This window comes from Scyliorhinus canicula, chromosome 4 (genome assembly GCF_902713615.1).
Source record: "Scyliorhinus canicula chromosome 4, sScyCan1.1, whole genome shotgun sequence".
In the NCBI taxonomy this organism is placed as follows: Eukaryota; Metazoa; Chordata; class Chondrichthyes; order Carcharhiniformes; family Scyliorhinidae; genus Scyliorhinus; species Scyliorhinus canicula.
Genome location: NC_052149.1, coordinates 124118574 through 124140818, shown reverse-complemented (window position 1 = coordinate 124140818; position 22245 = coordinate 124118574). Strand labels below are relative to the sequence as shown.

Below are 22245 nucleotides of genomic sequence, written 5' to 3'. Positions count from 1 at the left end.
CAGCTTCTGTCGCGACACGACGGACTTCCTACAGAAACTCAGCACCCATGGACCAGTTGAACCAGGAACATTCCTCGTCACAATGGATGTCTCGGCACTCTACACCAGCATCCCCCATGACGACGGCATTGCTGCAACAGCCTCAGTCCTCAACACCGACAACTGCCAATCTCCAGACGCAATTCTGCAACTCATCCGTTTCATTCTAGACCACAACGTCTTCACCTTCGACAACAAATTCTTCATCCAGACGCACGGAACAGCCATGGGGACCAAATTTGCACCTCAATATGCCAACATCTTCATGCACAAGTTTGAACAGGACTTCCTCACCACACAGGACTTTCAACCGATGCTATACACCAGATACATCGATGACATTTTTTTCCTTTGGACCCACGGCGAGACATCACTGAAACGACTACACGATGACATCAATAAGTTCCATCCCGCCATCAAACTCACCATGGACTATTCTCCAAATTCAGTTCCATTCTTGGACACACTCGTCTCCATCAAGGACGGTCACCTCAGCACCTCGCTTTACCGCAAGCCCACAGATAATCTCACGATGCTCCACTTCTCCAGCTTTCACCCGAAACACATTAAAGAAGCCATCCCCTATGGACAAGCCCTCCGTATACACAGGATCTGCTCAGACAAGGAGGAGCGCAACAGACACCTACAGATGCTGAAAGATGCCCTCGTACGAACGGGATATGGCGCTCGACTCATTGATCGACAGTTCCACCGCGCCACAGCAAAAAACCGCACCGACCTCCTCAGAAGACAAACACGGGACACCACTGACAGAGTACCCTTCGTCGTCCAGTACTTTCCTGGGGCGGAGAAACTACGACATCTTCTTCGCAGCCTCCAACACATCATCAGCGAGGATGGACATCTTGCCAAGGTCATCCCCACACCCCCACTACTGGCCTTCAAACAACCGCGCAACCTCAAACAAACCATTGTTTGCAGCAAATTACCCAGCCTTCAGAACAGCAACCACAACACCACAAAACCCTGCCAGGGTAATCTCTGCAAGACATGCCAGATCATCGACATGGACACCACCATTACACGTGGAAACACCACCCACCAGGTACGCGGCGCATACTCGTGCGACTCGACCAATGTAGTCTACCTCATACGCTGCAGGAAAGGATGTCCTGAAGCGTGGTACATTGGCGAGACCATGCAGACACTGCGACAACGAATAAACGGGCATCGTGCGACTATCAACAGGCAGGACTGTTCCCTTCCAGTTGGGGAACACTTCAGCAGTCAAGGACATTCAGCCTCTGATCTCCGGGTCAGCATTCTACAAGGAGGCCTTCAGGAGACGCGACAACGCAAAATTGCTGAGCAAAAACTTATAGCTAAGTTCCGCACGCATGAATGCGGACTCAACCGGGATCTGGGATTCATGTCGCATTACATTCGGCCCCCACCAACAAGCCTGGACTTGCAGAGGCCTACCGACTGAACTGGCTTGGGACAATTCACACCTCTTTAACCTGGAGTTACCTCTCTCTCTGCATCTTTGATGATTTGATTGCCTGCAGGTGCTCGCATTCCGGGGCATCTCTGACTGTGTCTATATAAACATTTCTGGAACAAGCCTTTCCATTCACCTGAAGAAGGAGCCGTGCTCCGAAAGCTCGTGTTTGAAACAAACCTGTTGGACTTTAACCTGGTGTTGTAAGACTTCTTACTAAAAAACAGTGACTACTACAAAATCAATTAATAGCTGTGAAGCTGGGTTGAGCTGAGGAGGTGGAAAGCATAATGTATGTGCTTGTTCCTTTCTTTCTTTGTATTTATATACATGCAAACATGCAGAATAGAAGCAGAAGTATGGTGGCACGGTGGCACAGTGGTTAGCTGTGCTGCCTCACAGCACCAGGAAGCCAGGTTCAATTCTGACCTCGGGGACTGTCTGTGTGGAGTCTGCACATTCTCCCCGTGCCTGCGTGGTTTCCTTCGGGTGCACTGGTTTCTTCCCAAAATCCAAGGATGTGCAGGTTAGGTGGATTGGCCATGATGAAATTGACTCGTAGGTTAGGTGGGGCTATAGGGATAAAATGGGGAGTGGGCCGAGGGAGGGTGCTCTTTCAGGGGGTTGGTTCAGACTTGATGGGCCAAATGGCCTCTTGCACTATAGGTATTCTATGGTTCTAGAAGAGGACCTTAAGCCTGCTCCGCCATTTAATAAGATCATGGCTGATCAACTTGTGTTTTAAATTCCACATTTCCATCTACCCTGATATCCTTTGATTGACTTGCCTGACACAAATCTATCTGCATCTGCCTTAAAAATATTCAGTGACGCTGCCTCCACCGTCTTCTGAGGCAGAGTGCCAAAGTCGCACAACCCTCATCTCTGCCCCATAAGGGTAATCCCTCATTTCAAATCAGTGTCCCATAGTTCTGGACTCACCCACAAGAGGAATCATCCTTTCCACGTCCACCTTGTAAATACTGTTCAGGGTCTTGTATACTTCAATCGCTCATTACGCATTGTAATTTTGATTCATTATTGACTGAATGAGACAAGATCAAGTTAAAATTATTTTTAAATAAGGGATAGACAAGCAAACTGTTGTACATTTGAATAGCTCGTTTTTGTGTGTGATTTGTTTTGTTACAGTTTTCACTTCCAAACAAGGAAAGAGATAAATCTCCACTTCGTATCACTGTAAAAGATTACTTCGATGAGATTAATGTTATCATATTCAAACCACCAAAAGCATTTTCCTGTGAGATAGGAAAATATCTCGAGATGTTGGGCGTTAAAGTGAATTTGTATAAAAATGAGATCCAGCTTCTGCAGCAGTGTGATAGTTACATCAAGGTAGGACGTTTTTCGTTTCCGACTTATATTTGTCATGAAGTGGACCACGTGAGTGGGGATTTCAAGGATGTAGCTTGATGGAACTGTCCTGTTAAAGGCGGATGAGGTTAGGACACTGTTACGACCCCCTCAGAGGTTTGAACCTACATTGTATCGGATTCCCCTCCTGCACCTTAGTATATGAACTCCCCAGGAGATTAGGGGACGGAGCTTCCTCCCAATTGGAGGATCCCCCACAGGATAGCTGTGCACCCTGGAAATACTTTTTGTCAGTATTCACTCAAGAAAAAGATAATATTGTGGAGGAGAATGCTGAGACCCAGGCTATTAGAATAGATGGCATTGAGGTGCGTAGGGAAGAAGTGTTGGCAATTCTGGACAAGGTGAAAATAGATAAGTCCCCGGGGCCGGATGGAATTTATCCTAGGATTCTCTGGGAAGCCAGGGAAGAGATTGCTGAGCCTTTGGCTTTGATTTTTAGGTCATCATTGGCTACAGGAATAGTGCCAGAGGACTGGAGGATAGCAAATGTGGTCCCTTTGTTCAAGAAGGGGAGTAGAGATAACCCCGGTAACTATAGGCCGGTGAGCCTAACGTCTGTGGTGGGTAAGGTCTTGGAGAGGATTATAAAAGATACGATTTATAATCATCTAGATAGGAATAATATGATTAGGGATAGTCAGCATGGTTTTGTGAAGGGTAGGTCATGCCTCACAAACCTTATCGAGTTCTTTGAGAAGGTGACTGAACAGGTAGATGAGGGTAGAGCAGTTGATGTGGTGTATGGATTTCAGTAAAGCGTTTGATAAGGTTCCCCACGGTCGGCTATTGCAGAAAATACGGAGGCTGGGGATTGAGGGTGATTTAGAGATGTGGATCAGAAATTGGCTAGTTGAAAGAAGACAGAGAGTGGTAGTTGATGGGAAATGTTCAGAATGGAGTTCAGTTACGAGTGGCGTACCATAAGGATCTGTTCTGGGGCCGTTGCTGTTTGTCATTTTTATAAATGACCTAGAGGAGGGCGCAGAAGGATGGGTGAGTAAATTTGCAGACGACACAAAAGTCGGTGGAGTTGTAGACAGTGCGGAAGGATGTTGCAGGTTACAGAGGGACATAGATAAGCTGCAGAGCTGGGCTGAGAGGTGGCAAATGGAGTTTAATGTGGAGAAGTGTGAGGTGATTCACTTTGGAAAGAATAACAGGAATGCGGAATATTTGGCTAATGGTAAAATTCTTGGTAGTGTGGATGAGCAGAGGGATCTCGGTGTCCATGTACATAGATCCCTGAAAGTTGCCACCCAGGTTGATAGGGTTGTGAAGAAGGCCTATGGTGTGTTGGCCTTTATTGGTAGAGGGATTGAGTTCCGGAGCCATGAGGTCATATTGCAGTTGTACAAAACTCTAGTATGGCCGTATTTGGAGTATTGCGTACAGTTCTGGTCGCCTCATTATAGGAAGGACGTGGAAGCTTTGGAACGGGTGCAGAGGAGATTTACCAGGATGTTGCCTGGTATGGAGGGAAAATCTTATGAGGAAAGGCTGATGGACTTGAGGTTGTTTTCGTTAGAGAGAAGAAGGTTAAGAGGTGACTTAATAGAGGCATACAAAATGATCAGAGGGTTAGATAGGGTGGACAGCGAGAGCCTTCTCCCGCGGATGGAGGTGGCTAGCACGAGGGGACATAGCCTTAAATTGAGGGGTAATAGATATAGGACAGACGTCAGAGGTGGGTTTTTTACGCAAAGAGTGGTGAGGCCGTGGAATGCCCTACCTGCAACAGTAGTGCACTCGCCAGCATTGAGGGCATTTAAAAGTTTATTGGATAAGCATATGGATGATAAGGGCATAGTGTAGGTTAGATGGCCTTTAGTTTTTCTCCATGTCGGTGCAACATCGAGGGCCGAAGGGCCTGTACTGCGCTGTATCGTTCTATGTTCTATATTCTATATAAACAGCGACCTGGGGATTGCTGTCGGCAGTCTGATTTACGCTTTAACTAAAAACCTCACTTACCTGGACAAACCAAATAAACTAGAATTTGCAACGTTGATCAACCTGGTCAGCCCTCCCCTGAATCTGCAGCCCCCTATCATAGTCCGACGTATCGGTTTCAGACAGCTTCACAGGCCTCGACTGACTCAAACGGGGAATATTCAACGTGCCTGTGGGGTAGCGCTCCTCCCTGCGAGTTCGGAACAATCTTGACTGAGTCGCTGAGGGACCGCTTCACTTGTGGACTGCGGGACCAGGAGATGGAGCGATAGCTGCTGATGGAGACACCCCTGACCCTCCAGAGGGCCATAGACATAGCTATTTCCTGGGGGTGCACCATATGTGGGTACCAGGAGCTCTAGGGCCTCGCAGTCATCAACATTGGTAAGCGGCGGCAGGGCCACCGGCAGACAGCTCTCGGAAACGAGCAGCCGGGTTCATGGCAGGGTGGGAGCCATCACAGGTCACGCAATCACCACCGAGACTTTCCCCGGAGTGACCGGAGAGCCTCCCCCAACACAACGCTCACAGAAGGCGGTCGTCCACATCGAGTGGGCCATTGCGGCCAGGAACGAGGCTTATGGAGGTCACATGAAGGAGCCATTCCCAGGAAGCTGCCAGTCGTTATCTCTTCCTGAGAGGCCAAACACACTTCCTGGAAGACATGAATGTTGTGTTGGCTTGTGTAGGCTTGAGAGATGAACAGACACTTCCAACACAGATGAAGGTTCAACTCAATTTTATTAACTACTTCTAACTAACTAACACACGATGATTGTGAGTCTAAATAATGCTAACTTGAACTAGAGACCTGAGCCTTGTCTGAACCAGTTGATTCTCTCAGCACGTGTTGTGAGTCCGTGCTGGGCTGAATAAGTTCCTGTTACATTCAGAGGCAGCACCCAGAATGAGCGGGAACCGTGGTGCCCTCTGCCTTTTTGTGTGTGTGTGTATTCTAACTGGTGATTGGCTGCGGTGTTTGTACATGTTGATTGGTCCCTGTGTGTGTCCATCAGTGTGTGTCTGCACCATGATATATTGGTATATATTATGACAATGAAAGCTGAGGAACCACCCCTGCCACTAAACTGTGTCACAGGCCCCAGGACCACACCTATCTGGGTGACTCTACAGATTAATGGACACCGTACCGAGATGGAGCTGACCACAGGGGTGGCGGTCTCCGTCATCAGCCACCGCACGTTCATGGCAATCTGGATTGGCCTCCAGATGCTGGAACTTTGGGACACAGGAGCCCAATTAGCCACCTATACTGGGATGTCTTTGGCGATCGAGGGCACTGCCATGTGCCCATGGCATATGGGGATCAGTCCGTGTGCCTACCATTGGTGGTAGTAAGCGGTGAGGGACCAAGCCTATTGGGGTGCGATTGGATTTGACTAGATTAGGAGGTATACCCCCATAGGCCAGTAGGGGTGCTGGCTAAATTTCTGTTGGATGTTTCCGAAGGCCTCGGTACAATAAAGGGAGCCGTCAGCGTGGATGAGAACACTCAACCCAGGTATTTCTGCACCCGCCCTGTGTCATACACACTTGAACCCAAGGCCAACAATGAACTGGAACGGTTGAAACAGTTGGGCATGATTGGGCCACACCAGAGGTCCCAGTAATGAAGCCCGGCAGGTCAGTGCGACTATGTGGCAAATACAAGATAGAACATACAACATAGGACAATACAGCACAGAACAGGCCCTTCAGCTCTCGATGTTGTGCCTAGCTTTGTCCGAAACCAAGATCAAGCTATCCCACTCCCTGTCATTCTGGTGTGCTCCATGTGCCTATCCAATAACCGCTTGAAAGTTCCTAAAGTGTCCGACTCCACTATCACAGCAGGCAGTCCATTCCACACCCTAACCACTCTCTGAGTAAAGAACCTACCTCGGACATCCCTCCTATATCTCCCACCCCGAACCTTATAGTTATGCCCCCTTGTAACAGCTACATCCACCCGAGGAAATAGTCTCTGAATGTCCATTCTATCTATCCCCCTCATCATCTTATAAACCTCTATGAAGTCGCCTCTCATCCTCCTTCGTTCCAATGAGAAAAGCCCTAACTCATAAGAACATAAGAGCTGGAGTAGGCCATATGGCCCCTCGAGCCTGCTCCGCCATTCAATGAGATCATAACTGATCTTTTGTGGACTCAGCTCCACTTTCCGGCCCAAACACCATAACCCTTAATCCCTTTATTCTTCAAAAAACTATCTATCTTTATCTTAAAAACATTTAATGAGGGAGCCTCAACTTCTTCACTGGGCAAGGAATTCCATAGATTCACAAGCCTTTGGGTGAAGAAGTTCCTCCTAAACTCAGTCCTAAATCTACTTCCCCTTATTTTGAGGCTTTGCCCCCTAGTTCTGCTTTCACCCGCCAGTGGAAACAACCTGCCCGCATCTATCCTATCTATTCCCTTCATAATGTTATATGTTTCTATAAGATCCCCCCTCATCCTTCTAAATTCCAACGAGTACATCCCAGTCTACTCAACCTCTCCTCGTAATCCAACCCCTTCAGCTCTGGGATTAACCTAGTGAATCTCCTCTGCACACCCTCCAGCGCCAGTACCTCCTTTCTCAGGTAAGGAGACCAAAACTGAACACAATACTCCAGGTGTGGCCTCACTAACACCTTATACAATTGCAGCATAACCTCCCTAGTCTTAAACTCCATCCCTCTAGCAATGAAGGACAAATTTCCATTCGCTTCCTTAATCACCGGTCGCACCTGTAAACCAACTTTTGCGACTCATGCATTAGCACACCCAGGTCTCTCTGCACAGCAGCATGTTTTAATATTTTATCATTTAAATAATAATCCCTTTTGCTGTTATTCCTATCAAAATGGATAACTTCACATTTGTCAACATTGTATTCCATCTGCCAGACCCGAGCCCATTCACTTAACCTATCCAGATCCCTCTGCAGACTTCCGGTATCCTCTGCACTTTTTGCTTTACCACTCATCTTAGTGTCGTCTGTAAATTTGGACACATTGCCCTTGGTCCCCAACTCCAAATCATCTATGTAAATTGTGAACAATTGTGGACCCAACACGGATCCCTGAGGGACACCACTAGCTACTGATTATCAACCAGAGAAACATCGCTCTTTGCTTTCTATTAATTAACTAATCCTCTATCCATGCTACTACTTTACCCTGAATGCCATGCATCTTTATCTTATGTAGCAATCTTTTGTGTGGCACCTTGTCAAAGGCTTTCTGGAAATCCAGATATACCACATCCATTGGCTCCCCATTATCTACTGCTCTGGTAATGTCCTCAAAAAATTCCACTAAATTAGTTAGGCACGACCTGCCCTTTATGAACCCATGCTGCGTCTGTCCAATGGGACAATTTCCATCCAGATGCCTCGCTATTTCTTATTTGGTGATAGATTCCAGCATCTTCCCTATTACCGAAGTTAAGATCACTGGCCTATAATTACCCGCTTTCTGCCTACCACCTTTTTAAAATAGTAGTGTCACATTTGCTAATTTCCAATCCACCGGGACCACCCCAGAGTCCAGTGAATTTTGGTAAATTATCACTAGTGCATTTGCAATTTCCCTAGCCATCTCTTTCAGCACTCTAGGATGCATTCCATCAGGGTCAGGAGACTTGTCTACCTTTAGCCCCATTAGCTTGCCCATCACTACCTCCTTCGTGATAACAATCATCTCAAGGTCCTCACCTGTCATAGCCTCATTTCTATCAGTCACTGGCATGTTATTTGTGTCTTCCACTGTGAAGGCCGACCCAAAAAACCTGTTCAGTTCCTCAGCCATTTCCTCATCTCCCATTATTAAATCTCCCTTCTCACCCTCTAAAGGACCACTATTTACCTCAGCCATTCTTTCTTGTTTTGTATATTTGTAGAAACTTTTACTATCTGTTTTTATATTCTGAGCAAGTTTACTCTCATAACCTATCTTCCTCTTCTTTATAGCTTTTTTAGTAGCTTTCTGTTTCCCCCAAATATTTCCCAGTCCTCTAGTCTCCCACTAATCTTTGCCACTTTGTATGCTTTTTCCTTCAATTTGATACTCTCCCTTATTTCCTTAGATATCCACGGTTGATTTTCCCTCTTTCCCTCTTTCTACCGTCCTTCCTTTTTGTTGGTATAAACCTTTGCTGAGCACTGTGAAAAATCGCTTGTAAGGTTCTGCACTGTTCCTCAACTGTTTCACCATAAAGTCTTTGCTCCCAGTCTACCTTAGCTAGCTCTTCTCTCATCCCATTGTAATCTCTTTATTTAAGCACAAATTCCACCATATTGTGATCGCTCCTTCCAAGAGGATCCCTAACTATGAGATCATTAATCAATCCTGTCTCATTACACAGGACCAGATCTATGACCGCTTGTTCCCTTGTAGGTTCCATTACATACTGTTCTAGGAAACTATCGCGGATACATTCTACAAACTCCTCCTCAAGGCTGCCTTGACCGACCTGGTTAAACCAATTGACATGTAGATTAAAATCCCCCATGATAACTGCTGTACCATTTCTACATGCATCAGTTATTTCTTTGTTTATTGCCTGCCCCACCATAATGTTACTATTTGGTGGCCTATAGACTACTCCTATCAGTGACTTTTTCGCTTTACTATTCCTGATTTCCACCCAAATGGATTCAACCTTATCCTCCGTAGCACCGATGTCAACCCTTACTATTGCCTGGATATCATCCTTAAATAACAGAGCTACACCACCTCCCTTACCATCCACTCTGTCCTTCCGAATAGTTTTGATACACTTGGATATTTAACTCCCAGTCATGACCATCCTTTAATCATGTTTCAGTAATGGCCACTAAATTAGTCATTCACAGTGATTTGCGCCATCAACTCATTTACCTTACTCCGAATACTACGAGCATTCAGGTAAAGTACACTTATGCTGGCTTTTATACCTCTGTTTTGAATCTTTACACCTCGATCAGTAACCTCTCCTAAGTTATATTTCCTCTTAACTTTTCTCCTAATTTTCCTTGTCGTTGAACCCATATCTTCATGTAACAACCTGCCGCATCGCTTACCATTTATGTTTTTACATCCCCGTTTTATTCCTTTTAGTATTACTGGGCCTATTCACTGAGCTCCCGTCAGTCACTGTACCTTGTACTGTCGCCCTTTTTGATTGTTGGCTGTGGCACCTCTGCCTTGCACTTTCCCCCTTCCTGCCTTTTGTTTTTGTCCCTGTTTTACTACCTTACGACTTCCTGCTTTGGTTCCCATCCCCCCTGCCACATTAGTTTAAATCCTCCCCAACAGCTCTAGCAAACACCCCCCCTAGGACATCGGTTCCAGCCCTGCCCAGGTGCAGACCGTCCGGTTTGTGCCGGTCCCACCTCCCCCCGAACCGGTTCCAATGCCCCAGGAATTTGAATCCCTCGCTCTTGCACCATCTCTCGAGCCACGCATTTATCCTATCTATCTTGACATTCCTACTCTGACTAGCTCATGGCACAGGTAGCAATCCTGAGATTACTACCTTTGAGGTCCTACATTTTCGTTTAACTCCTAACTCCCTGAATTCAGCTTGTAGGACCTCGTCCCGTTTTTTTTTACCTATAACGTTGGTGCCAATGTGCACCATGACAGCTGGCTGTTCACCCCCCCCACCCCCAGAATGTCCTGCAGCCACTCTGAGACATCCTTGACCCTTGCACCAGGGAAGCAACATACCATCCTGGAGCCTCGATTGAGTCCGCAGAACTGCCTGCCTATTCCACTTACGATTGAGTCCCCTATCACTATAGCCCTGCCATTTTTCTTCCTGCCCTGCTGCGCAGCAGAGCCAGCCACGGTGCCATGAACCTTGCTGCTGCTGCCTTCCCCTGGTGAGCCATCTCCCTCACCAGTATCCAAAGCGGTATATCTGTTTGGCAGGGAGATGACCGCAGGGGACACCTGCACTGCCTTCCTACTCTTGCTCTGTCTTTTGGTCACCCATTTTCTATCTCCCTCAGTAACTTTCACCTGCAGTGTGACCAACTCACTATACATGCTATCCACGATGTCCTCAGCATCACGGATGCTCCAAAGTGGGTCCATCCGCAGCTCCAGAGCCGTCAAGCGGTCTAACAGGAGCTGTAACTGGACACAATTCTTGCACGTGAAGGAGCCAGGGACAGTGGACATGTCCCTTAGCTCCCACATCGCACACGAGGAGCATGACACGGGTCTGGGATCTCCTGCCATGTCTTAAACCTTTGGTTAACTTCAACAACTACAATTTTTTAAAAAACACGAAGAATAAATAAATAAATATACCAATGAAAAGAAAAAGAGAAAAAAAAAACTACTTACCAGTCACTTACCAGGTATAAAAAGCACCTCCTCCCAACCCAGCTTCGAATTCCCACATAGCGTCAAATTCCCAAACTCACTCTGAGCTGTATCTCACTCTGGCTGTATCTTCTCTGCCTCCTTTAACCTTCCCTCATAAGACCTACCCTCCAATCCAGGCAGCATCCTGGTAAATCTCCTTTGCACCCTTTCCAATGCTTCCACATCCTTCCTATAATTAGGTGACCAGAACTGCACACAATACTCCAAATGTGGTCTCACCAGGGTCATGTACAGTTGCAGCATAACCCCACGGCTCTTAAACTCAAGCCCCCTGTTATTAAACGCTAACACACTATAGGCCTTCTTCATGTTCTCTGTCCACTTGAGTGGAAACCTTCAGAGATCTATGGACATGAACCCCAAGATCTCTCTGTTCCTCCACATTCCTCAGAACCCTGCCATTGACCCTGAAATCCGCATTCAAATTTGTCCTGCCAAAATGAATCACCTCGCACTTAGAACATAGAACATAGAACAGTACAGCACAGAACAGGCCCTTCGGCCCTCGATGTTGTGCCGAGCAATGATCACCCTACTTAAACCCACGTAACCCGTATACCCGTAACCCAACAATCCCCCCATTAACCTTACACTACGGGCAATTTAGCATGGCCAATCCACCTAACCCGCACATCTTTGGACTGTGGGAGGAAACCGGAGCACCCGGAGGAAACCCACGCACACACGGGGAGGACGTGCAGACTCCACACAGACAGTGACCCAGCCGGGAATCAAACCTGGGACCCTGGAGCTGTGAAGCATTGATGCTAACCACCATGCTACCGTGAGGCCCCTAACTTATCAGGGTTAAACTCCATCTGCCATTTTTCGGCCCAGCTCTGCATCCTATCAATGTCTCTTTGTAGCCTACAACAGCCCTCCACCTCATCCACTACTCCACCAATCTTGGTGTCATCAGCAAATTTACTGACCCACCCTTCAGCCCCCTCCTCCAAGTCATTGATAAATATCACAAATAGTAGAGGACCCAGCACTGATCCCTGTCGTACACCGCTGGTAACTGGTCTCCAGTCTGAAAATTTTCCATCCATAACTACCTTCTGTCTTCTATGTGATAGCCAGTTACTTATCCAATTGGCCAAATTTCCCTCTATCTCACACCTCCTTACTTTCTTCATGAGCCGACCATGGGGAACCTTATCAAACGCCTTCCTGAAATCCATGTATACAACATCAACTGCTCTACCTTCATCTACACACTTAGTTACCTCCTCAAAGAATTCAATCAAATTTGTGAAGCAAGACTTACCCTTCACGAATCCATGTTGACTGTCCCGGATTAAGCTGCATCTTTCCAATTGGTCATTAATCCTATCCCTCAGGACCTTTTCCATTAACTTACCAACCACCAACATAAGACTAACTGGCCTATAATTACCAGGGTCATTCCTATTCCCTTTCTTGAATAGAGGAACAGCATTCGCCACTCTCCAGTCCTCTGGCACTATCCCTGTGGATAGTGAGGACCCAAAGATCAAAGCCAAAGGCTCTGCAATCTCATCCCTTGCCTCCTAAAGAATCCTTGGATATATCCCATCTGGCCCAGGGGACTTATCGACCCTCAGGTTTTTTTTAAATTGCTAATACATCTTCCCTCAGGACATCTACCTCCTCCAGCCTACCCGTCTGTATCACACTCTCATCCTCAAAAACATAGCCCCTCTCCTTGTGAACACTGAAGAAGAGTATTCATTCAACGCCTCTCCTATCTCTTCTGACTCCATGCACAAGTTCCTACAACTGTCCTTGACCGGTCCTAACCTCACCCTGGTCACTCTTTTATTTCTCACGTAAGAGTACAAAGCCTTGGGGTTTTCCTTGATCCGACCCACCAAGGACTTCTCATGCCCCATCCTAGCTCTCCTAAGCCCTTTTTTTTGCTCATTCCTTGCGACCTTGTAACCCTCAAGTGACCCAACTGAACCTTGTTTTCTTATCCTTACATACGCTTTCTTTTTCCTCTTGACAAGATATTCAACCTCTTTTGTGAACCATGGTTCCCTCACACAGCCATTTCCTCCCTGCCTGACAGGGACATACCTATCAAGGACATGCAGTATTTGTTCCTTGAACAAACTCCACTTTTCATTTGTGCCTTTCCCTGACAGTTTCTGTTCCCATCTTATGCTCCCTAATTCTTGCCTAATCACATCATAATTACCACTCCCCCAATTATAAACCTTGCCCTGCCTTATGGCCCTATCCCTGTCCATTGCAATAGTGAAAGACACTGAATTGTGGTCACTATCTCCAAAGTACTCTCCCACAAACAAATCTAACACTTGGCCCGGTTCATTACCCAGTACCAAATGCAATGTGGCTCCCCTCTTGTCAGCCTATCCACATATTGTGTCAGAAAACCCTCCTGCACACACTGTACAAAAACTGCCCCATCCAAACTGTTCGACCTCTAGAGGTTCCAATCAATATTTGGAAAGTTAAAGTCATCCATGACAGCTACCCTGAGATCTCCACACCTTTCTATAATCTGCTTTGCAATTTCTTCCTCCACATCTCTATTACTATTTGGGGGCCTATAGAAAACTCTTAACAACGTGACCGCTCCTTTCCTATTTCTAACTTCAGCCCATAGTACCTTAGTAGGCAGATCCCACTCAAACTGCCTTTCTGCAGCCGTTAAACTATCCTTGATTAACAATGCTACTCCTCCACCACTTTTCCGATCTTCCCTACTCTGACTGAAACATCTATACCCCAGAACTTCTAAAAACCATTCCTGTCCCTGTTCTAACTATGTCTCAGTAATGGCCACAACATCGTAGTCCCAAGTACCAATCCACGCTCCAAGTTCACCTACCTTATTCCGGATGCTCCTTGCATTAAAGTAGACACACTTCAACCCACCTTCCTGTCTGCCGGTACACTCCTACGACCTTGATACCCTCCTCAGTACCTCACTACTCTCAACACTGGCTTCTGGACTACAGCACGTTTTCCCATCCCCCTGACAAATTAGTTAACCCCCCCCAAGAGCCGTAGCAAATTTTCCTCCCAGGATATTGGTGTCCCTCTGGTTCAGGTGCAAACCAACCTGTTTGTACAGGTCCCACCTTCCCCAGAATATGCTCCAATTATCCACGTAACTGAATCCCTCCCTCCTACACCATCCCTGCAGCCACGTGTTTATCTGCACTCTCTCCCTGTTCCTCAACTTGCTAGCATGTGGCACCGGCAACAAACCAGAGATGACAACATGGTTTTTCCTGCCTCTCAGCTTCCACCTTAGCTCCCTAAATTCCTGTTTTAAATCCCCATCCCTACTCTTACCTATGTCGTTGGTACCGATGTGTACCACGACTTGTGACTGTTTCCCCTCACCCACTAGTATCCAACCCTTAAGGATTCTGAAAATACGGTCCGAGACGTCACGGACCCTGGCACCTGGGAGGCAACATACCATCCGTGAGTCTCTTTCGTTGCAACAGAACCGTCTATCTGTCCCTCTAACTATTGAGTCCCCAATAACTATTGCTCTCCTGCTCTCCCCCTTCCCTTCTGAGCCACAGAGACCGTCTCAGTGCTGGAGATCTGGTCACCGTGGCTCACCCCTGGTAAGTCCCCCCCACCAGTATCCAAAGTGGTATACTTGTTACTGAGGGGAACGACCACAGGGGATCCCTGCACTGACTGCTTCCTCCCAGCCCCTCTCACCGTCACCCATCTATCTTCATTCTTCGGAGTAACTGCATCCCTGAAGCTACTATCTATGACCACCTCTGCCTCCCGAATGATCCGAAGTTCATCCAGCTCCAGCTCCAGTTCCCTAACGCAGTTTCTGAGGAGCTGGAGATGGGTGCACTTCCCACAGGTGAAATCAGCAGGGACACTGACGGCATCCCTCACCTCAAACATTCTGCAGGAGGAACATTGCACTGCCTTCCCTGCCACCCCCCCCCCCGAGATAACTTGCGGATAAAATAAGAAAAAGAAAGAAAGAGCTTACCTGATATTCACTCACCCCCTTAGCTAAGAGGAGGTGGAAGGGTGGGGGACAGAACAAGTGTAGTGTCTCGGGTTTAGCAACTGCCCAACTTAAATACAGGTAAAAATAAAACACGTAACCAGCAACCACTGCGTCCCACGCTATAACAGCCATCAGCTGTTATGGGCCCGCGCAAACAATTTAAATCTGTACTACTTACCCAGCAGTCACTCTGTCCTCACTGCAACAGGATTCAGTTGGAAACCCCAACGGTAAGTTTTTTAAAATTCACTCGTCTTCCCAGCAAGCACTCAGCAACCACTGTGTCCCGAACTATAACAGCAATTGATGATTGCCAACTTAGTGTTCCATCTCGACTGTTACCCGGTCCCTCAAATTGAAGACCTTTAAACCAGGCTCAGTGGGGGCAAGGCATTCCGACAGCTGGACATGAGCCACGCTTACCTGCAGCTGATACTAGACCTGGAGTTACGGAAATATATAATGGTTAACATCCACCGGTGTCTGTACGAGTACATCCGTTTTCCATTCAGGGTCTCCTCGACCTACGCTATATTCCAGCATGTCATGGAGAACATATTACGCGGATTTCCAAGGTGGGCGTCTACCTGATGACATCCTCTTTATCGGAACCTCCTACAAGCGAACACATGGAGAACCTCACCGAGATCCTCCCGCAATTTGCTCGGGCCGGGGTCTGCCTCCGGAGAGAGAAGTGTGTTTTTCATGCGCCTGCAGTTATGTATTTGGGCTACCGGGTAGACAGCAGGGGTCTCCATCTGGTGGAAGACAAGGTACGGGCAAACCATCAGACCCCCGCCCCTCGTGATCTGATTGAGCTCTGCCCTTTTTTAGGTCTGGTGAACTTTTACAGAAAATGAATTCCCTGGATGGCTACATTGCTCAACCCGCTTCGCCGACTATTGAAGAAAGGACAGCGATGGGACTTGAGTAAAATGGTGCCTTTCATCGGATGAGTTATGGGAGGCACAGTAGCACAGTGGTTAGCAATGTTGCTTCACAGTGCCAGGGTCCCAAGTTCAATTCCCGCTTCCGTCACTGTCTGTGTGGAGGTTCCTCTGAGTGCTTCGGTTTCCTCCCGAAAGACATGCTTATTAGGTGAATTGGACATTCTGAATTCTCCCTCGGTGAACCCGAACAGGCACCGGAATGTGGCGACTACGGGCTTTTCACAGTAACTTCATTGCAGTGTTAATATAAGCCTACTTGTGACAATAATCAAGATTTATTTTACTGACCCATTTTGAACCATCAAAACCTTTATTACTTCGGTATGAAGTCTAACCGCATGGTGTCGGAGATCCTCCCGCATGGTCCTGGTACACCACATGCCCGGCGGTTTCGAGGGGGCGATAACCTTTGCGTTCCGCACACGTGCAGACACCGAACTGAGCTTTGCGCAGGTGAAAAAGGAAGGTTTGGCCGTCGTATTCGCGGTGCAAAACTTCCACCAATACATTTCTGGATACACATTCACGATATACATGGACCACAAGCCCCTGCTGGGGTTGTTTAAAGAGGGTCGAGTGATCCTGCCGATTGTGTCTGCCCGGGTCCAGCGATGGGCGTTGCTGCTCGCCACATACAAATATACCCTGGAGCATCATCCAGGCACAAGGATTCTGCTCGCCGATGCGTTAAGCTGCCTGCGCCGCTCCACAAAACCGTCAGCACCTACCGTGGCCGCAGGGGTGATAGCATCCCTCCACTTTTTAGACACCCTGCCGGTAACGGCAGCCGCATAAAAGAGTGGACCCAGACAGACCTGAAATTATCATGGGTCTGGCTCTTGTCCAGTATGGGGCCCAGCATAGGGCACTTACAGACGAACTGAAGGCCTACACCTCAAAGTTGCTGGAAATGAATGTTGAGGACAGCATCCTTTTGTGGGGGATGCAAGTGATTGTGTTCGAGCAGGGTTGCGTATCTTTGGTGAACGATCTCCACAACAGACACCTGGGGGTGGCAAAGATGAAAATGCTGGCTCACAATTATATTTGGTGGCCTGGATTAGACTCCGAGATCAAGAAGGTGGCCCATAACGGCATTGTGTGCGAGGAACACCAAAAAGTTCTGCCGGCAGCCCCGTTGCGCCCTGGGAGTGGCCCAGGTAACCATGGTCGCGAGCCCATGTCACACTGGCCCAGAGGTCAATGTATGGAGTTCTACAATATAAGATCTGAACTCAGTATCATTAATGGAGTAGTATGTCCTTTGAATACTATAGTTATACCTCAGTATCTTCGCAAGGATGTACTAAAGAGGATACATAATAAGAATAATAATCTTTATTGTCACAGGTAGGCTTACATTAACACTGCAATGAGGTTACTGTGAAAATTCTCTAGTCACCACATTCCGGCGCTTGTTCGGGTCACACTGAGGGAGAATTCAGATTGTCCAAACCACCTAACAGCACGTCTTTCAGGACTTGTGGGAGGAAACCGGAGCACCCGGAGGAAACCCATGGAGATACAGGGAGAACGTGCAGACTCCGCACAGACAGTGACCCAAGCCGGGAATAGAACCTGCGACTCTGGAGCTGTGAAGCAACAGTGTTAACCACTGTGCTACCATGTTGCCCCACATGAAGGACGTCTTGGGATTGAGAAGTGTAAACTGAGACTCATGACACTGTTTACTGGCCAGGTATAAACTAGGCTATTGACAGGATGGTCAGTTGTTGTGACACATGCGAGACGCATGGTTGCAACCAAACAAGAGAACCTATGCAAATATCTGATTTACCTACGGCACCATGGCAGACAGCAGCTTTGGATCTCTATCATCTACGAGGGAAAGATTATTTAATGATCGTAGACTATTTTTCAAACTATCTCAAAATGGCTCTACTGTCACACATAACGGCAAGCAGTGTAACACTGCATGCCAAGTCAATTTTTTGCTAGACATGGAATTCCTCAAGTCGTTGTGAGTGACAACGGCCCATGTTTTAGCTGCAAAGAGTGCCAACACTTCGCAGTCACGTATGATTTCAATCACGTCACGTCAAGTCCATTGTACCCTCAAGCCAATGGAAAAACTGAACAAGGTGTACATATTGTTAAGCAATTGTTGAAGAAAGCAATGGACAGCCACTATTGAGTTACAGAGCATCGCCATTGTCACATGGTAGATTGGCAGCAGTTACTCATGACTAGAAGGCTGCGTATCACACTTCCAGACTTGGAAAAGAAGGAGGAGAATGCAGTGATACTGCAGAAAATGCAAAACAAAAGCAGTTCTATGATAGAGCGCCAAGAACGTTACCACCTCTGAGTACTTATAACATTGTGAGAGTAGAAGATTCAGGCAATTAGTGAGAACAAGAAAAATTAGGAGAAAAGTTAAGAGGAAATATAACTTAGGAGAAGTTACTGATTGAGATGTTAAGATTCAAAACAGAGGTATAAAAGCCAACATATGTGTACTTTACCTGAATGCTCGTAGTATTCGGCAGAAGGTAATTGAGTTGATGGTGCAAATCATCGTGAATGACTATGATTTAGTGCCCATTACTGAAACATAGTTAAAGGATGGTCACGATTGGGAGTTAAATATCCAAGGGTATCAAACTATTCGGAAGGACAGAGTGGATGGTAAGGGAGGTGGTGTAGCTCTGTTATTTAAGGATGACATCTGGGCAATAGTAAGGGATGACATCGGTGCTATGGAGGATAAGGTTGAATCCATTTGGGTGGAAATCAGGAATAGTGAGGCAAAAAAAGTCACTGATAGGAGTAGTCTATAGGCCACCAAATAGTAACAGTATGGTGGGGCAGGCAATAAACAAAGAAATAACTGATGCATGTAGAAATGGTACAGCAGTTATCATGGGGGATTTTAATCTACATGTCAATTGGTTTAACCAGGTCATTCAAGGCAGCCTTGAGGAGGAGTTTATAGAATGTATCCGTGATAGTTTCCTAGAACAGTATGTGATGGAACCTACGAGTGAACAAGCGGTCATAGATCTGGTCCTGTGTAATGAGACAGGATTGATTAATGATCTCATAGTTAGGGATCCTCTCGGAAGGAGCAATCACAATATGTTGGAATTTAAAATACAGATGGAGGGTGAGAAGGTCAAATCAAACACTAGTGTTTTGTGCTTAAACAAAGGAGATTACAATGGGATGAGAGAACTAGCAGACTGGGAGCAAAGACTTTATGGTGGATCAGTTGAGGAACAATGGAGAACCTTCCAAGCAATTTTTTCACAGTGCTCAGCAAAGGTTTATACCAACAAAAAGGAAGGACGGTAAAAAGAGGGAAAATCGACCGTGGATATCTAAGGAAATAAGAGAGAGTATCAAATTGAAGGAAAAAGCATACAAAGTGGTAAAGATTCGTGGGAGACTAGAGGACTGGGAAATCTTTAGGGGCAACAGAAAGCTACTAAAAAAGCTATAAAGAAGAGTAAGATAGATTATGAGAGTAAACTTGCTCAGAATATAAAAACAGATAGTAAAAGTTTCTACAAATATACAAAACAAGAAAGAGTGGCTGAGGTAAATAGTGGTCCTTTAGAGGGTGAGAAGGGAGATTTAATAATGGGAGATGAGGAAATGGCTGAGGAACTGAACAGGTTTTTGGGTCGGTCTTCACAGTGGAAGACACAAATAACATGCCAGTGACTGATAGAAATGAGGCTATGACAGGTGAGGACCTTGAGAGGATTGTTATCACTAAGGAGGTAGTGATGGGCAAGCTAATGGGGCTAAAGGTAGACAAGTCTCCTGGCCCTAATGGAATGCATCCCAGAGTGCTAAATGAGATGGCTAGGGAAATTGCAGATGCACTAGTGATAATTTGCCAAAATTCACTAGACTCTGGGGTGGTCCCGGCGGATTGGAAATTAGCAAACGTGACACCGCTGTTTAAAAAAGGAGGTAGGCAGAAAGCGGGTAATGATAGACTAGTGAACTTAACTTCGGTAGTAGGGAAGATGCTGGAATTTATCATCAAGGAAGAAATAGCGAGGCATCTGCGTCCAAGGGTTGTTCAGCCGATGTTCGGAGGTAGCTTTCAAAGCAGGCCAGCCAGTGGTCAAAGGCCAACGTAGTGTTGGCTGCTTGAGGGTGTAGCTGTAGGTGATCAGGCTTGATGCGAAGTTCCATCGTTTCAAAATCTTTACTCAATAAATTGCTGCACTATCAATTACTACAAAGACTAGAGTAGTGAATAATCAAGGCTTTATTGAGCAAAGATGTGTGGCCTCCTGTAGCTGCTCCCAGAATCTAATGTACAGCTAGTGGTGACTACCACAAAGACTAACAGACAATGCGTACAAAAATGCAAAGAAAAATACAAATCCTTGATAATGGGAGGAAGAGACAAAGAACAGCAATGGGAAAGATACGAAAAATAACAAAGGGTGACAAAACAGATAGTAAGAGTTACAAAAAATGGAATATGAAAAGAAATTTGCCAAGGATGTCAAAGTTAGTGCAGAAGTTTATACAATTATAATAGGAGAAAGAGAGTTGCCAGGAGCAATGTAAAAACTGGTGGTGTTAACACTCAATGAAAATAAAGAAAGGATGGATGTTTTGAATGATTACTTTACATCAGTATGTACAATAGGCATCACAGATCATCACGGAACTGGCTCAAGGGGTTTAATAACCTACATTCCTCAGCATTTTCTGATAGGCTAGTCACACTGCTTCACTGACGGAAAATATTTTGTCCTTAGTCTAATTCAGTTTTTCATATCAGGCAGTAAGGCCTCATACACAATTGGCGACGTTTTGGAAAATTGGAGTTGCACAGCTTATGGTTTGTTGCCCGTTGACGTTAATGGACAGGGAGCAACAACACTGGTTCTGCCTGCGTGTCCCACATCTTCGGAAATTCTAACATTCATTTCAGTAGGACAGGTTCACAGTGCATCCTGCCACTCCAAAGTCTAGAAAATCTGCAAAAATTTATTATGATCTGATATTGCATTAATTTCTCAGTTATGGGCGAAGCTTATCAATGAAAATATGAAACTAATCTGCAAGACCCAGCTATTGCACAGCTGTCCTACCACAGATTACAATTTGTGGGGTGGGGAGTTGTTTTGATAAAATACCCATGGGTTTACTTCCAAATTGGCAATGTTGATGTAATTTAATCAATCAGCATATTCTCTAATGTTATTTGTTCTTTCCTTAGGTCCTGTGACTGATGTCAGGTACGCATCTGAAGACCGTGTTCTGAATTTCACAAACCTTCACTTGAAGAACTTCTACCTTTCTCAGACCAACTTCTTTTCAATTTGCTGCCTTTTGCTGCCATCTACCTATTTTGCTGTACTTTAAAAGGGTGGCACAGTGGTTAGCACTGCTGCCTCACAGTGCCAGGGACCCGGGTTCGATTCTGACCTTGGGTGACTGTCTGTGTGGCGTTTGCATGCTCTCCCCATGTCTGTGGGTTTCCTCCGGGTGCTCCGGTTTCCTCTCACAGTCCAAAGATGTGCAGGTTAGGTGTATTGGTCATGCTAAATTTCCCCTTAGTGTCCAAAAGGTTAGGTGGGGTCACGGGGATAGGGCGCTCTTTCGGACGATCTGTGCAGATGCGATGGGCTGAATGTTGTCCTTCTGCACTGTACGGATTCTATGAGTGTTTCTGGGTTGAGTTTTGTTAGAGGCAGTGAACAGGTGTCGGGTTTGTTTTTTAAGTCAGCAACCGACCTGCCACAATGCTATGCCCCTTTAATTGTGAAAATTAATTTCTCAGTTTTCAACTGACTGGAAATTTTGCAATTTGAAATGAGACAGAACAAACTATTGAAAATGCAAGGCTACTTTCCAAGGTGAAGGTGCAAAAGCAAACATGGCATCCTCAGTGGCATTTCACGCGAGGTACATTTCCGATAATTCAAAGAGCCATCAAAACCCGTCGTTGTTTAAGAAAGTAACATAGGGGCAGCACGGTGGCCTAGTGGTTAGCACAACTGCCTCATGGCGCTGAGGTCCCAGGTTCGATCCCGGCTCTGGGTCACTGTCCGTGTGGAGTTTGCACAT

General features: G+C 46.3%; 1 protein-coding gene across 2 annotated transcripts in view; it reads left to right on the top strand.

Moving 5' to 3' along the window:
- The window catches only part of LOC119964941 (interferon-activable protein 202-like), a 64030-nt gene extending 42384 nt beyond the window's left edge, over nucleotides 1-21646 (top strand). For both annotated transcript variants that reach the window (XM_038795154.1, XM_038795155.1), the window contains exons 5-6: nucleotides 2654-2857; nucleotides 21395-21646. In XM_038795154.1, coding sequence (XP_038651082.1) covers nucleotides 2654-2857; nucleotides 21395-21403 — 213 coding nt within the window. In that variant the 3' untranslated portion in view covers nucleotides 21404-21646. The remainder of the gene's footprint in view (nucleotides 1-2653; nucleotides 2858-21394) is intronic.
- Nucleotides 21647-22245: the final 599 nt, after the last annotated feature.